Source organism: Sparus aurata, chromosome 8 (genome assembly GCF_900880675.1).
Source record: "Sparus aurata chromosome 8, fSpaAur1.1, whole genome shotgun sequence".
NCBI lineage: Eukaryota > Metazoa > Chordata > Actinopteri > Spariformes > Sparidae > Sparus > Sparus aurata.
This window is the reverse complement of record NC_044194.1, coordinates 17154185-17169285: the sequence shown is the minus strand read 5'-3', so window position 1 is coordinate 17169285 and position 15101 is coordinate 17154185. Positions and strand designations below refer to the sequence as shown.

Below are 15101 nucleotides of genomic sequence, written 5' to 3'. Positions count from 1 at the left end.
GCGGGTGTGTGTTTGTGGGTGGGTGGCTGGCTGTGTGCTCTGGCCATGTTTGAATATTTCTGCATATTTCTTATCTGTGTGCGTAGGTGCGCGTGTTTCGGCACACACGCCATAACCACGTGGGCTTATTGTGGGTGTGATTATCTGTGTGTGTTTGTTTGCCAGACCCTGCAAGTGCTGGTGCAGAGTGAGGGTCCGGATGTGACGTCCGTCAAGGTGCTGAACTGTGACACCATCTCGCAGGTGAAGGAGAAGATTATAGAGCAGGTGTACAGGAACCAGCCGTACTCCCAGCGGCCAAAGGTCGACAGTGTCACACTGGGTGAGTAAATGAGGGCCACCGGATAGGAGGATGAGTCGGAGCAGAAAACATCAAATAACGATGAATAATGGAAAAGTTGAAGGGAGAAGCGAGGATGTCAAAATGTAGTGGCTATTTCTGTCCTGACTGAAATGCATTTTTAATTAAATCAGAATGCATTTATCCAAATAGGCAATCATTTATTTAGTTTTAATGTCATTAATATATATTTTGAAGCCAATCTCTTTCTGTCTCAGCTTGTGGAATGAAAAAAGCTCATTCAGTTACTAAGTGTCAGCAACATGAAGAAATCCTTCATCCCTAAACAAACTTTTACTCTCTACCGTAGTGAGAAACCTTGGGGAACTCACTTGAAAGGCTACAGCTCTATAGAAATTCTCCAACATCAAAGCCGCCTTTTATTCCCACGCATGCTGTAGATCTCATTCCTTGATACATTTTGGATAAGCAGAGATCCATCTTCTGAAATCTGAAAGATAACCCTCTTATTATTTGCCGGTACTTGTAAATGAATCATATGGCACAGATGGTGATGAGCTCAGGTCTGCAGTGGTGTCAGATGTTTCTAAACTGAAAAACATTGGGCTGCAAATCACAGTTCAGAATTAGATATGTATTATTCAGTACATAACGATCTGTCACTTCTTTACCTGCAATTAACTCAAGTTTGTCAGTAAATCCCAGGAGAGCCGAGTAGACAGCCAGATGGGGTAGCTAGTTATTATTTAAGACCACATTTTTTACAGGATGACGCCAGACTAATAGTGATCCATGATGAAATACATTTAATTGATACCAAAAAAAATCCAACAAATACATGCTTGATAATGACTCCCTGTTCCTCCCATCACAACAGAGTGGCGCCCGGGCTCAACAGGGCAGATTTTGTCGGATCTGGACTTGACTTCCCAGAAAGAGGGCAGGTGGAAACGCATCAACACCCTGGCACACTACAACGTGAGTACTGACAAAATTGAAGAAACATGTACAAAAAAAAATATTAGTACAAATGGGAGACTGAAAATAGCATGGGATGTGAGGAGGCAGTGGAGAGGTAAATAGCTGTACGTGGGCGTGTGGATGTGTTGCCTATTTTCACATCGTTTCAGTCACAGCAGTGTGAAAACGTAGTGCATGAAAACTGTGTTTGCTGTAGATCAGGAGACATCATGTCATTCTTTTGTTGGCTTATCACCACAAAACTGTTAAATATTTGATTTATTGGTAGCCACTAGTCAATGTACAGATGTGTAAATGTGTCAGAAATGTGTCTTCTGATTTGCTTTTTGAAAACAACATCTCATTCGTCTGGCAGTACACTTTTAATTTGCTTATTATGGCAAAAATAAATGAGGTGCTGACTACAAAATTTGATTTCATCTGTTTAAGTCCAGATGAGGACCTTGGTTGCAAATCCCCCTCCTCTCTCTTTCGCTCCTTATTTCTTGTCAGCTCCTGAAAGAAAAGTTTTTTGGGTTGCATCCATCAAATCTGAAGCGCCAGCCAGCTTCAAATTGGTTAGTGTAGCACGAAGACTGGAAACAGGGGAAACAGCTAGCTTGGCTCCTAATGAGTGGGGTGTGAGGTGCTGATGGGCCTATTTTCTCACTGTTACAGCTCTTTGTGCTAAGCTAATGACTGTAAACTTTATATTGAATGGCCTGGCACGAACATGGTGACAGTCTTTCCGTTTTACTCCCTGCCGGAAAAAGAGTATCTCCACCAATTTTACACATTCATGTGTGTTTACAGATCTTGAAGAGTACCATATGTTGAAAAACTAGGCATAAAGCCTCATGTTGCTTGAGGAAGCTGCTTATAATCTGATGAACTGCCTCCAGTGATGTCACTCATTGTGGGTAGTTTAGGCTCAAGGTTTTGAGAAGCAGTCCAGTGGGTGCAAACTGTTGGACTCATTATGGACAGTTTAAAAACAAATGATTAATATTGAATACAGCAGAACCAGAGATATGTGGGTGATATCATTATTACCCACAATGCAACTCTGAGCGTCTCTGAGTGACACCGCTGGAGGAAATTTATCAAATGAATGCATTTTATGACTTTTATCACATCTGCAGTAGCACTCCTCAAGACCTGTAAACACACTTTCCTTGAACTTCAAAAATCCATCCATAACATTCCTAAGTTTTAAATCTCTAAACATAACCATATATATGATAATGCTAGCTGTATATTATAAGGGGCCACAACCCAGGGCAGAACTTGAAACCAAATAAAATTAGAACCCAGAATAAAGAACAAAAACCAAAAACAGTTTCTTCCAAATTAAATTTTTTTAACTGAATCATTGACTGAAAATCCTCCCTTGACATGACAGAGGCTTGTATATCAATCCAGGAAATGTGTAACTTTCTAAGTATGACATAATCTAGGTAAAGATGTGATGTATAAGTTAACATATAACATGACATGTATAACAGACACTATTGAAATTGGTGAGGCTGTTCCTTTAAGGCCTTAAAGTGCGTCTTTATGGGCACATAATAAACCCACGTAAAAGAAAAAGCTCCATAAACCTGCTTTCCACTACCTGCACAGCACCAAACAGCAGGCAGACACAGTAAAAGACTAGTTGGTGAACATTCCGAAGCCCAGATATTTCCCTCAGGAGTTGATGGAGACCAAAAAAGAGGGATGATTGGACCAGAAACACGACTTACAATTAATGATATTATTGTTCTGTAACTCTGGATGTGTAATTAAGCAACTGTTTGGAGAGTATGCTATATCAACTTAAAAGGTGATGATATTTTTCTTCACAATCTGTTTCCACTGCCCCTTAATGACCAATAAATCCGTAATTTGCAGGTTTATTAAGCACTCTGGAAAGCTGATGGAGCATTTATAACAAAAATCTGTTTACACAAAGGTAAAACCTCTCCATAAATTCAGCAGACAAGAAAGCACTGTTTAGCTGTTTCCCTTCCCTGTTTGCCTTCATCCGTTTAGCAGCATGCCAACAATTTGTTATTTCTCATCGCCAGGCAGCACAAGTGCCTGGTCTTGGTTTGCTCTTGTCAGCTCTCAATGGCGACAGAAAGCCACTAAATCTTCTTGGCACATTATTGATCCTCGGAAAATAAAGGTCACTCACAAATATCCCCTACTTGTCCTTCTTTTGGCCACCGCAATCCTCCTCTTTCAGAGGTACTCCTCTTCTTTTCATCCTCCCCGTAGATGTTTTGCAGTTACTCTCAGAGGTTAGCCTTGGTGCCATAGATTCATTGGCTGAGGCAAAGAAGTGCTAATCACAGTATTTGTTGGGGAAATAAAAGGTCGACACCAACGAAAATGGCCCGTAAACACCCCAATAAAGACCCACTGTTGCTCTCCACTCAATCACATTGATTACAAATTAGTTCTGGAGACCTAAAAGAGACTGCTGACCTCAGTCGCAGCACCAATTAACTCCAAGGTGTGTGAAGTAAGTATGTATTGTTGTGTGTACTTTCTGTCTAACAAAAGACTTTCATCTGCATTGCAGGTGCGAGATAACGCCACATTAGTCTTGTCCAGAGTGCTTCATACTCATCAGAACTATGACCAGAACCAGGAAAATCACGAAGAGCGTAAGTGTCTGTAAACACACACACACACACACACTTGTTGAACCCGAAGAATAGATCAGGTGTATACTTGAGAATATAATGCTCGCCTTTGTTTCCCTCCCCCCAGAGCTTTTGTCAACATCCCCGCTCTAATTTATCATGCTAATTCATGCTGTGTTATGTATGGCACATTTGAAGATTATGCCGGAAAAAACATGTGCTTTTATCTTCTGGCTTTTTTATGTGCATTTCAGAATAGATGATTGTTTAGCATTTTTACTTGGATATTCTCTCTGCATTCAAATTGAGGTTGACACCCTCCCCTTTTCATCATCTGAATATGTTCGGTGAGAGTGTGCATGAATAAATGAGGAGGTGAATTATTGGAGGAAAGTTTAAAAGTGTTGTTTTTCTCCCCCGACAGGGAACGCTCTTTTGGAGGATGACAAGGTGTTTCACTTGGTGAGGCCGGCAGACGAACTGGATGAGATCAAATCCAAACGAGGGAGCATAAAGGACAAGTCGATGACCAAAGCCATTACAGAGATCTATTTAACACGGCTCCTTTCTGTCAAGGTACAGAGGCAGAATTATCTTCAAATTTTTTGCTTTTCCAGACACAGGTATGAGTTGAAATCCAACTTTGATTGATGGCTTCTAGGTTTTGGCAGAAAATGCTTGAAATACTCTGAAAGTCTGAATATCTTCACTGGCAAAAACGCGCAAATAGCTGTGTCTGAGGGGTTTGATATTTCTGTCTCTGCTCTCCGTCTCTGCGCTGTCTCACATTATTTGTGGCCCCTTTCAGGGAACGCTGCAGCAGTTTGTGGATGACTTCTTCCGCAGCGTGCTGTGCTCTGGGGCAGTGGTGCCACCGGCTGTCAAATATTTCTTTGACTTCCTGGATGAGCAAGCACTGAAACACAACAATGTGGATGAAGAGACCATCCATATCTGGAAGACTAATAGGTAAGTGTACTGCATGCCTGCATACACTGAAGTCTCATTCGTATTTACTGTCAATAATGGTGGAAGAAAAATCCTTTACTCAAGTTAAATGTTCTGCCACATGAATTTGCATTCATTTTTGTGACATTGATCCTTTTTTTTATCAAGTATTACATTTTTCACTCTAGTCTTTATTGGTAAAAGATTTTTGTAACCTTCAGTGATGATAAGAAAACATTTGGGGGAAATGTTTTCACATTATTTTTGTAATTTATTTGCAGCTCCGCTCTGATGTCTTCATTTTGAGTGTTTTAGAATGTTAATTTTTCCCATTTTATCTTCCATTTTTGCCTAATGCAGTCTCAAGATATCTGTCAGATGTTTCATTAAGATGATTTATCTAACGATCATTAGGAATCGGCCCTTTGTGAGGGCACTACCTTGCAACAATTTCTTGAAATAGCTTCTTACTTGCAATAACAGTATTTTAACCAAATATCTGTTGCTTGCCATTATAATTTCTTCAGAGAAATAAAGTACCATACAACTCATAACAATTTACCAGTCTCTGAAACCAAATTATTTTAGGTAATTTCCAACAGATGTGAGAGTGATCTACGCAAAATAGTCAAAAGAATATATTATAAAGAAACGGATCAGATGTTCCCAAGTAAAATTCCCCCTAAAGTCTGTGAATTGGTGGATTTATGGTGTATTACCCAAATACTTTTCCAACCGTTGTCTGGAATCTCAATAATAGCTGCTCTTTCCAATTTCTCTTTTGAAATATTGGATAATTTTACCTCTTTGGCCCTCTCACAGTTATTAAAATGAAATCTTCTGAGAAGTTAAGTGGGGAAATATTTCTTTGGTGGAAGTTCTAACGACTCAGATATCTGCTCAAGCTTATCGAATGTTCGTCATGTAACATCTTTAAAGGAGACATATTATTCTTCTTTTCAGGTTTTATTTAGGGTTTTCTACAAGAATAGGTTTACATGCTTTGATTCCCTGAGGCACTGTATTCCCCCCCTGTCTGAAATGCTCTGTTTTAACTCCTGTCTCTTTATGGCCCTGCCTCCCGAATACCCAGTCTGCTCCAGTGTCGGGGAAGCTACTTTGCAAGCGTTGCTTGTAAAACTACATGTAGTTCAGCCTGGCAGTAGTTTGAACAAACTACATTTCTACCCCTGGAGAAATGTAGTTAGTAAAACTACTGTTAAAAAAAGTAGCTTTAGTAACTACTTATACTCATTATAATCATTTAACTAAGCATTAAATAAATCAACATATGGTGTATATGAAACAAAATATAATAGCCTACAAAAAATTCACATGCCAGCAGAAATATGCCTCTCAACTCAAGTTTTATTTTTTAAAGAACAAAAGATGATATTTTTGGTCAACATCACAGGAACTTCCCAGGCACGAACACTTAGGCACTAGAACTAGATGCCAGGGCAGAATCGCGTGTTGACACGACACATGAGCAGTCTCTCAAAGTTTTAAACAGACAGCCGGTTCCGTTTGGCACTAAAAACATCTTTGCACTGCCTTCCTTGGCACAACGTCCCACCCACTCTGTGAAGCATTTGAGTACTGCCAGGGCAAGCCAATCAGAGGCAGCGTTGGCTTAGCATGACATGTTTCATGCCTTTTTTCAAAGAAAAATAAAATAGAATTTATATGATATAGGTCTTTTTTTAAATAAAAAAAATAGTTCATGTTATTGGCCTAAATTGTAGTTTGTAAATTGAGTAGTTAAACTATGAAAAATGACCAAAAAAGTAGTTGAATTACTTGACGCAGCACAAAATATGAATGTAGTTTAACTACCAGCAAGTTACAGCAAATTGTAGTTAAGCTATGTAGTTCAACTACATGTAGTTTAAGTCTCCCCAACACTGGTCTGCTCTGATTGGTCAGCTCACACATGCCTGAGCTGGCCCCAATAACAACAACAAAGCCGCTGAGCTAAATTAATTCTTTAGTGCCAAACTAGCCGCAAGTAATTAATTATGCAAATCTAGACGTAGTGTGATGTCACAAAGTTTTAAGAGTGAGACTACTGAGGAGGTGTTTCAGGAGCAGTGTTTCCTGTGGGAGAGAGGAGCGTCTGCTGGTGCAGACTTTGACCTTTTTAACTTTAATAATAGGTCTCCTTTAAATCTGAAAACTAATAGCTAAACCTATCAAATATATGTAGGGGAGTAAGAAGTACAATATTTCGAGCATAAAGTAGCACTTGGATTACTTGGAAACACTCCAGTGAAGTCCTTAAAATGTGTACCTAAGCGCAGTATTTGAGTAAATGTAATACTTTCCCCCAGTGACTGCAAATCTCCCCGAGCACACACACACACAGACCGCCTGAGCCTGAACACAAATCCCGTCGCCTGAGATACATTAACTCTCCAAGAAATAAAACGTACTTATTCACGAAAGAGCTGAATACAAATGCACAATTCCAGCTCACTTAGTTTGCATTCGCAATCCCCCTGCTCCCATGTGACATTTAAGTGCATAAATTAGTGTCACGTCGGCTAAGGCTCAAGCATACAAGACGACGTGTTGCATGTAGATGCCAGTGATTGACGTAAGGCTGGCAAGAGAGCACCCACACAAGGACAGAAGATGAGCGATTTAATTACTTACTACACTCCACACCACATTCTGCATCCACCCGTTCTGTTTATCAAATCAACTGAGGGCCATGTATTAAATATGAATGTGTGTATGAGGCACAACAACAAACAAACATGGTAATTACGTCCCAAGCTGATTTAATTCTGTGATTATAGCAACATTGCTATTTTTATGCTTCCATTGTATTCTCCCTGTAGCCTTCCCCGGAGATATTGCCAAACCAGTATGAATTTTACACAGTGTGCGTTCCGTGTCTCAGATGGCGGGGCATTCACAGCGATCAGGGAGGGATGGTTTCTTCCCGTGGTTTTTTTTTTTTGGAAACTACTGCATTTTTTTTTCTTTTGAATTCACAAGCTGACACAAGGTTGAAAAGAATGTATGGAGCGTGTGTTGTCCTGTTCAGAAGGGAAATTATCGAGAGCACTCGAGCTCTGCATTATGTAGTCGGCACCTTCGATTGTTAGGCTGCGCGGGAACTTGAAAAGGTCAAGGTTTAGGTGTTACTTTAGCCTTTCTTATCACTGTTGGTTAGAGAGGCATGCCAACGGGTGCCTGGCATCTTTTATTAATAAGAAAAGTCTTCCGGGTACTTTTTTGTCTTTTTTATTTAATTTTCTCTTGAACAGCAATTCAGGAATGATTCTCAGAGAGGTTGGTATTGTATGAAACAGTGATATTAAGTGATGAGAAAGACAAGAAAGGCTTCTCTCCATCTCTGTTATTATCATGTACAGAACTCAATAGCGCCTCAGGCAATTGCTCTCACACATGAAATGCCTCCCTGACTCGAACAAATTCATCGATGCATCATGGTTGATGAGATTTTTCTCCCATTCCGCTGCAATAATAATGATAACAACCTCGATGATAGACTGCTTTTTTGCCCTTTTCCCCGCGCAGCCTTCCTCTGCGGTTCTGGGTAAACATCCTCAAGAATCCCCACTTCATCTTCGACGTCCACGTGTCTGAAGTGGTGGACGCATCGCTCTCTGTCATCGCCCAGACCTTCATGGACGCCTGCACCAAGAGCGAGCACAAACTCAGCCGGGTGAGTGGAAGCGGGAAGGTGGAGGAGGAGGAAAGAGGTGAAAGGGCAATGGGGGAAGATGCGAGACAAGACAAAGAAGATCAGACCAAAGTGGTTCATATGAGAAATAAAAAGGAATGAGAAGTAGAAATGTCATATGTAAATCACTCTGGAGTGCCATTGTTTTCACCGTCGTGTCCACTTTTTGTCTCTAGGACTCTCCAAGTAACAAACTACTCTATGCAAAGGAGATCTCCACCTATAAGAAGATGGTGGACGAGTAAGTCCTCTCAGCGCTTCACAATATTCTTTTTTCTGTTGAAAATACTTTAGATTTTCAAGATTACATCACAACCTCTTCTCTCCTCTGTGTGTGTCTTTTGTGTGCAGTTACTACAAGGGCATCAGGCAGATGGTGCCCGTCAGTGACCAGGACATGAACACTCATCTGGCAGAAGTGTCACGGGTAAGAGGCACAGCTGGTATTTCCTCCACCACTTTGCTCTTAAATCTAAAATCCTTGAAGATGTCAGCCCTTGTGGATTTTTCTGACATCAGTGTCTAACAGCAAGTGAGGTTTAACACCACAGCACACAGCTCCCCGAGCTTTTTACTTTACTTGGTTAAAAATACAATTAGTGTTTCTGTTTAAAATGCAAACAAACAAACTTCTTTTGATTAATAAGTCTGTCTAAAAACTTCCCGTTTTTCATTATGCCGAGCTTCCCACATAACAGCAGGGCCCAGTAACAGCAGTTGTTAACCTTGCTCAAGAGGTGGAGGTGTGAAGCCTGTTGCTAGCAAATCTGCATTGAACAGCTCGCTGAGTGAGTCTGCATTCACCTGTGTAGATGCACATTTTTAATTTGAGTGTAAAAGAACTCGCTTTAGTTGCTGAGGTGGAAATATTGATGTGTTTATCAAAGCACAATGCTACAAAATGCAATGGAGACAGACTGAGCAAGAAAACGATGACATGCACAAAGCATCTGACTCTGATGTTCTGTGAAGCTTCTCCTGCTCTGAAGACACGAAAAACAGCAGCAGAGATAACAGCAGATTGTGTGGAGCCATGAGTAGACCAGAGCTCTATTTATGTCATCCTGTTTCACCTTTTTCCTCTGAAGTGGTTTTAGCGGCTCCCAACTGGAGAAAAAGCTCCACCAGCTGTTTATCTTGATGAACCAACTTTTATATACAGTAGTGATTAAAAGTAGTGCATAAAATGGCCTCTTTTGTATTGCTGATTTTCCAGAAACTTTCTTAAAATGTGTGCTTAAATTGAATGAAAACTTTACTACTGCAATTGGTTCTTGTTGTTTCAGTACTCCCTGCAACATGGAGGTCAGCGCTAACCATTGATGTACATGCCTTTCCTGAGTGAAAGTACAGATATCATGTAGAAAATATTACTTTGGTTAAAGTGAGAGTAAAAGTCTTACTAAGTCTTTTTTGCAAGAAATGTACTTAGTTTAAAAAGTACACATGAAAATGAAATTATACATATATTTACATGGATACTTATCATAGGTCAAACAATTATTTGCCTGATCAATTATCAAATCAAATAGTCAGAATTTTTCGGATTAATTGAATTGCCGATAAGATAAAAAGTGATGTAAAGTAACTTGTGAAGAGATGTATTAAATATGTGGAGTGAAAGTACAAGTACCTCTGTAAAGCTGTACTTGCTGCATTTTCTGCGAATACTTCCGATAAAAGTCATCTCAAATGTTCCACGTCGATGTTGTTTAATGTAAATTCTCACTTTAACCTTTAAATTGTTCTTTACATTCTCCAGTCTCACACAGACAAACTGAACACACAAGTGGCTCTCCATCAGCTTTACCAGTACGCCAGCAAATACTATGATGGGGTAAGAGGCCCTTCTCTTTCCTATCACACCCAAAGGAGGCTATTCCACTGAATGCACTACTGCCCACTATATTATTGCCTTTCCTTTTTTCTCTCTTGACTCTCGATATGCCAGAAGAGTGATTGTATGAAATTTTAATTGAAAGCATTTCTGTGGGATGTGAATTGGAAAATTGCTCGGGGAATTGATTTTTTAAGCGTCCATTGTGCATTGCAACATGAGGTCACGAAAGGGGATAAACAAAACCTAATGAACAAGTTGGATAAACAAATGGGGCTGTCAGTCTCCCCTAAGTGGGACTCACAAACAATAACAGCTCATATGACGTGACTGTTGATGTCGAAGTAACACCACCCTCTCCTCCCACTCCCCGCCCCTTTTATTTGCATCCCTCTTTGTCCTGCGCTCGTTCTCTATCCGTCTCTAACGTCCTTGGTTCCTCGCTTTTTTTTTTCCGGACATTTCTCTTTTGCCCTCTTCTGCCACATTTTTCCTCTTTTCTCTCTTCATCTATTATTTTTTGACTTCTTGTACCTTCTCCGCCATTAATGTCCTTCTCGCCTTGCATCCCTCTTTCAGATCATCTTATCCCTGGAAGAGGACCCAGCTGCCCAGAGTAAACAGCTGACCCTGCGGCTCCAGCAGATAGCAGCCGCTCTGGAAAACAAAGTGACTGATCTCTAACCCACCGAGAGGAGGGAGGGAGGGAGGGAGGGGAATGGTAGGATACTGCCAGTGACTACAGGGGCTTATTTCTTCTTTTAGAGAATAAGACATGGAAATAAGGAAAGGAGAGTAGGGATTCATGTGGAGGTATGTGCTGTAAACTTGGCCCTGGGACAGTTTTTCTGTATGGTGGTGTAACAGGGACTAATAAAATGCAGATAGAGAGCAACAAGGGGAAGAAAATGATGGGTGACACTGTCATAGGTACGCCTTAAAGCTCACTTGCCAAACCTTAAAGGTCTGCGCGCTCACTCATGCTTCACTGAATATTGCGCCCACAATGCAGTGCGGTCGACCTCTCTCTGAGAATTAAGCCCCTCTGTGGAGCACTGGCACATGAGATAATCAGATGTTCAATTTCTTTCTGTGTAGAAAAAGGTTTTAAGAATTGTATTATATATTTTTTTTATCGTGCAGTCTTTATGCGGAAAGCTTTATAAGGAAAAAATTATCTTTTTAAATGGATCACCTTATGGTGCGGATAGTGTTTTTATTAGCCTGTGTGTGCGTAGATGTCTGTGCGAAGTGCAACATGTGAACAAGAGCGTGCGTTGCTGATCTTGAGTGTGTGTGAATGTGTGTGAATGTGTGTGCACACACAGGATGCCTACTGTCAGGCGTGAGGGCGAAGAGACGCCTGCTTTCTGTCATTTAAATCCCCCATACCCAGTGACACACTGGAGCCTGCGCTCTCACCGAGCTCTTTGACAGAAACCAAAGGGTCCTCACAAGGACACCGGTTAATCTAGCAATGTTCAGGCTCAAATGAATGACGGGTCACCAGTAGTTTCAGATATATTTGAGTTACATTCTTTTGCTTTTTGAATCAGATTTACTTCAAGCTGGATTGCCATTTGTGCTGGTGGAAGTCGATATTAGCACAGTCTGTCTCCCTTTATTGTACAGTGCCATGATACATTCCACTTCAACTAAGCACAGAAGGACATTTCAAAAGTTTTTAAAACACGTTTCAGTTAACGACTGTTCCAAGATATTTGTCTTTACGGTAAAACTTTTTTTTGTGTGTGTGTGTCAGCAAGACGCAACTTTATTCTGCCATAGAGCCATGACTCTCATGTTAGCCCTGCAATAATGTCAGAATACCATGAGCCACAATAGACAGTCATATTAGCTTATTAAATGTATTCGCAAACAGTAGCAAATCAGCAATATGTTTGAGATTTCCAAATTGATTCACGCATCGTTAGTATTCATGATTTTTAGTGCCATTTTTTTTTTTTAGTATTACACATGTAATGTTCCAAATACTCATCGAGCATTCTGCCTATATAAAAAAGCTATGAAATAGCCTATTGCTGATGTTAATTACCTGCCAGAGATGCAGCTGGTACTTAAATTGTAAGTTTTGAAAGAATAACAGTGGTTTTAGCCTTTGTATGATGTTGGTGAGGTCAGAATCAATCATGTACATAATTGTTATCGTAATTGAAATGTTGATATGTCAGTGTCAGAACCGAGATGTTGACAGGGTAGGAAAGGGTTTGATATTTCTTGGGCCATTAAACGCCACCACGTTTCACCCCTGAATTATAGGTTTTTGCTGTTGACAGATGATTTAATTGTGCTCCCTGTATCTGATCATGGATGTGTGTAGTTGACGGAGCGTGACGAGCTCCAGAGACCCCAGAATGTTAACGATTCCTGCCTTGGCTAGGGAGAGGTTTGCACAGACCTCGAGCCTGCCTGCCTGCCTGCCGTCTCAGCATGGCACCCTGGCATCCCGACCAACAGCACTTGGCACTGCCCACTCAGCGCAGTGCAGAGTGGCACTCTGTATAATGGAATCAGCAGGGGAGGCTTTTGATCTTAATTGCATGCCGACTGCAGACTCCATCCTTGTCTCCGCTGTTGTTTACTGCTGACTCCTCTCTCACTGACAGAGTTGATGCAAGAAGCTTCTTTCAGAGCCTTTCTTTAACCAAAAATGTGCCTTATTAAATAGGATGATACATATATATTGTTTCTAAATTATTCTATTGGTAACCTAGGTGATCATAATGACGATAGTGCTATAGACACAGCAATGTATTTGGACTTGTGATATTACGTGTGCTGTCTCAAATGCTAGATTGCCCTGCTGCAGCCATTTGCGTGCCAATAGGCTGAAGACATTTCAGTATGATTTCTTTTATGGTTGCAGTTTTGATGTGTGCATTTCCTTTGGGTGTCTGTGGTGTGTGCTTAGTAGGATTTTGGTGGCAAAGGCAAAAGGCCAAAACGAATAAATGTAAAACAGTGGCCAATGTGATATGGGTTTCCCTTGAAAATGTCTGGCATTTCTAAATTAGTCTGAAATCAAAAGGGTATCTGTATGTAGATTGAAATTAGCGCAAAATTGTTCCAACAGTGTTTTTTTTTTTCTTGCCCTGTGTTTCTAAGCTATTCCACAGTGTGTACGATAAATGACTATCTATACTCGACAAATGACCTTTCTTACTGCTGTGCAGTTATTATTTTTATTTCTTGTTTCCTATACCATATAAATCTTTGTAAAACATGTTGAAATACTGTATTCTAACTGTATAATCCTATGCATTGAGTCCTGGGACAAAAAAAAAACAAAAGAGAAAAAAAACAGTTTGTGCAGTTGTCGAGACTTTTTCCATTTTGAAACTTGTGAATGTGCTGTAATGATAAAAGAAACTGGGACACTCCATTTTCAGTGCAGGACCATTAACGGAAGCCAACGTTTTTTCCTCCCCATCCAAGGCAGCTCAGAAGATTCTCGATCTTGTACCTGATCTGGTTGTACTGGATGAACTTAATTTCACAAAGTTGTGTGTGGACGGAGCGGTTACCCACAGGTTTCATCATACACTCCTCCGTGAATAAACTCAGAGACGTATACGCCCTTCATATCTGCTGTGTTTCTTTCAATTCTACAATATTGATTTGCTTCAATAGAACACTCCGCTGCCATGCATATTGCATGAGTTATAATCACCTTGGGCGATAGAGCAACACTTGCCACAGGTAGCGGATTTCTTGTCGAGGTAAACTGAATCATCGCTGGAAGACTTAACACAGCTCATTACATTATCCTTAGATTGACAGAAGAGCTTACACACAGTCAGGAGCACTAGGTGGATTTTCAAACCAACCAATCACATTTCGAGGGCGAAATGTTTGAACGTGACAGCTTTCTTCAGATATTTGTGCATGTAATGACCCCAAACGACTTCCTTGATAGCATCAGCCCTCACATGTAGCATATATGATCGCTGATGCTTCACCCCCCCCCAAATGCCACATCAGTTTCCTGTCACACAGTGTACACAGAGTACAGACTGGAAGCCAAGGTCTGGCATCATGAAACAAGTTGATAATGTAAATAGCCGCACGGCTTATCTGTCATCGGCGGTGAAGGTTGAAAAATTGCTGCGAAAACATTAATTAAGCACTGACAGCTAAGAATGAAATTGGAAAAAAGAAAGATGAAAGGCAAAATTGCCTCATCTCGCTGCCTAACAAACCCAGACGCAGGGGCACGGATATCAAAGACAGACCAGAGGCCTGTGCAGGCTGTCCTCTAACAGAGCAGATCATTGATGCAGCAACAGATAGAGCGACTTCAAGGGCGGCTGCCAAGGCAGGAGTGATTACATTTGATTATCGCAAGCACTGCATCTTGTACACTATCCTTGATCACTGCTCCATAATCAAAGTCAATACTGTACTTCTTATTTCTATTAAGACGTGCAGCTTACATAGCTGTGAGAGTCAAGATTATTTTCTTGCAAAGCACTTATGATAAGATTTCTACATAACCATGCCCTTCAATGTGTAGAAATAAATGGTACTGCACAGCGGGAAATAATAATTTTAAGTGAGCTCCTTTGCAGGGTTTCTCACAAGAAATTGGGTTAAAATCTGCATGTTGCTGGCTTCCGTTCTCCTGCCTGGGATGCTCCTCACACAGCAGCCAACCTCTCGTTCAGCAGGAGACGGTGGTGTTTACCA

The 15101-nt window shown here is 40.7% G+C and overlaps 1 protein-coding gene across 2 annotated transcripts in view; it reads left to right on the top strand.

Annotated features, from left to right (window-relative positions):
* plxnb2b (plexin b2b) overlaps positions 1–13997 on the top strand; it is a 138543-nt gene extending 124546 nt beyond the window's left edge. For both annotated transcript variants that reach the window (XM_030426330.1, XM_030426331.1), the window contains exons 28-37: positions 166–322; positions 1179–1279; positions 3831–3915; positions 4319–4470; positions 4703–4863; positions 8392–8539; positions 8734–8798; positions 8909–8984; positions 10320–10394; positions 10974–13997. In XM_030426330.1, the coding sequence (XP_030282190.1) occupies positions 166–322; positions 1179–1279; positions 3831–3915; positions 4319–4470; positions 4703–4863; positions 8392–8539; positions 8734–8798; positions 8909–8984; positions 10320–10394; positions 10974–11078 (1125 nt within the window). In that variant the 3' untranslated portion in view covers positions 11079–13997. The remainder of the gene's footprint in view (positions 1–165; positions 323–1178; positions 1280–3830; positions 3916–4318; positions 4471–4702; positions 4864–8391; positions 8540–8733; positions 8799–8908; positions 8985–10319; positions 10395–10973) is intronic.
* Positions 13998–15101: the final 1104 nt, after the last annotated feature.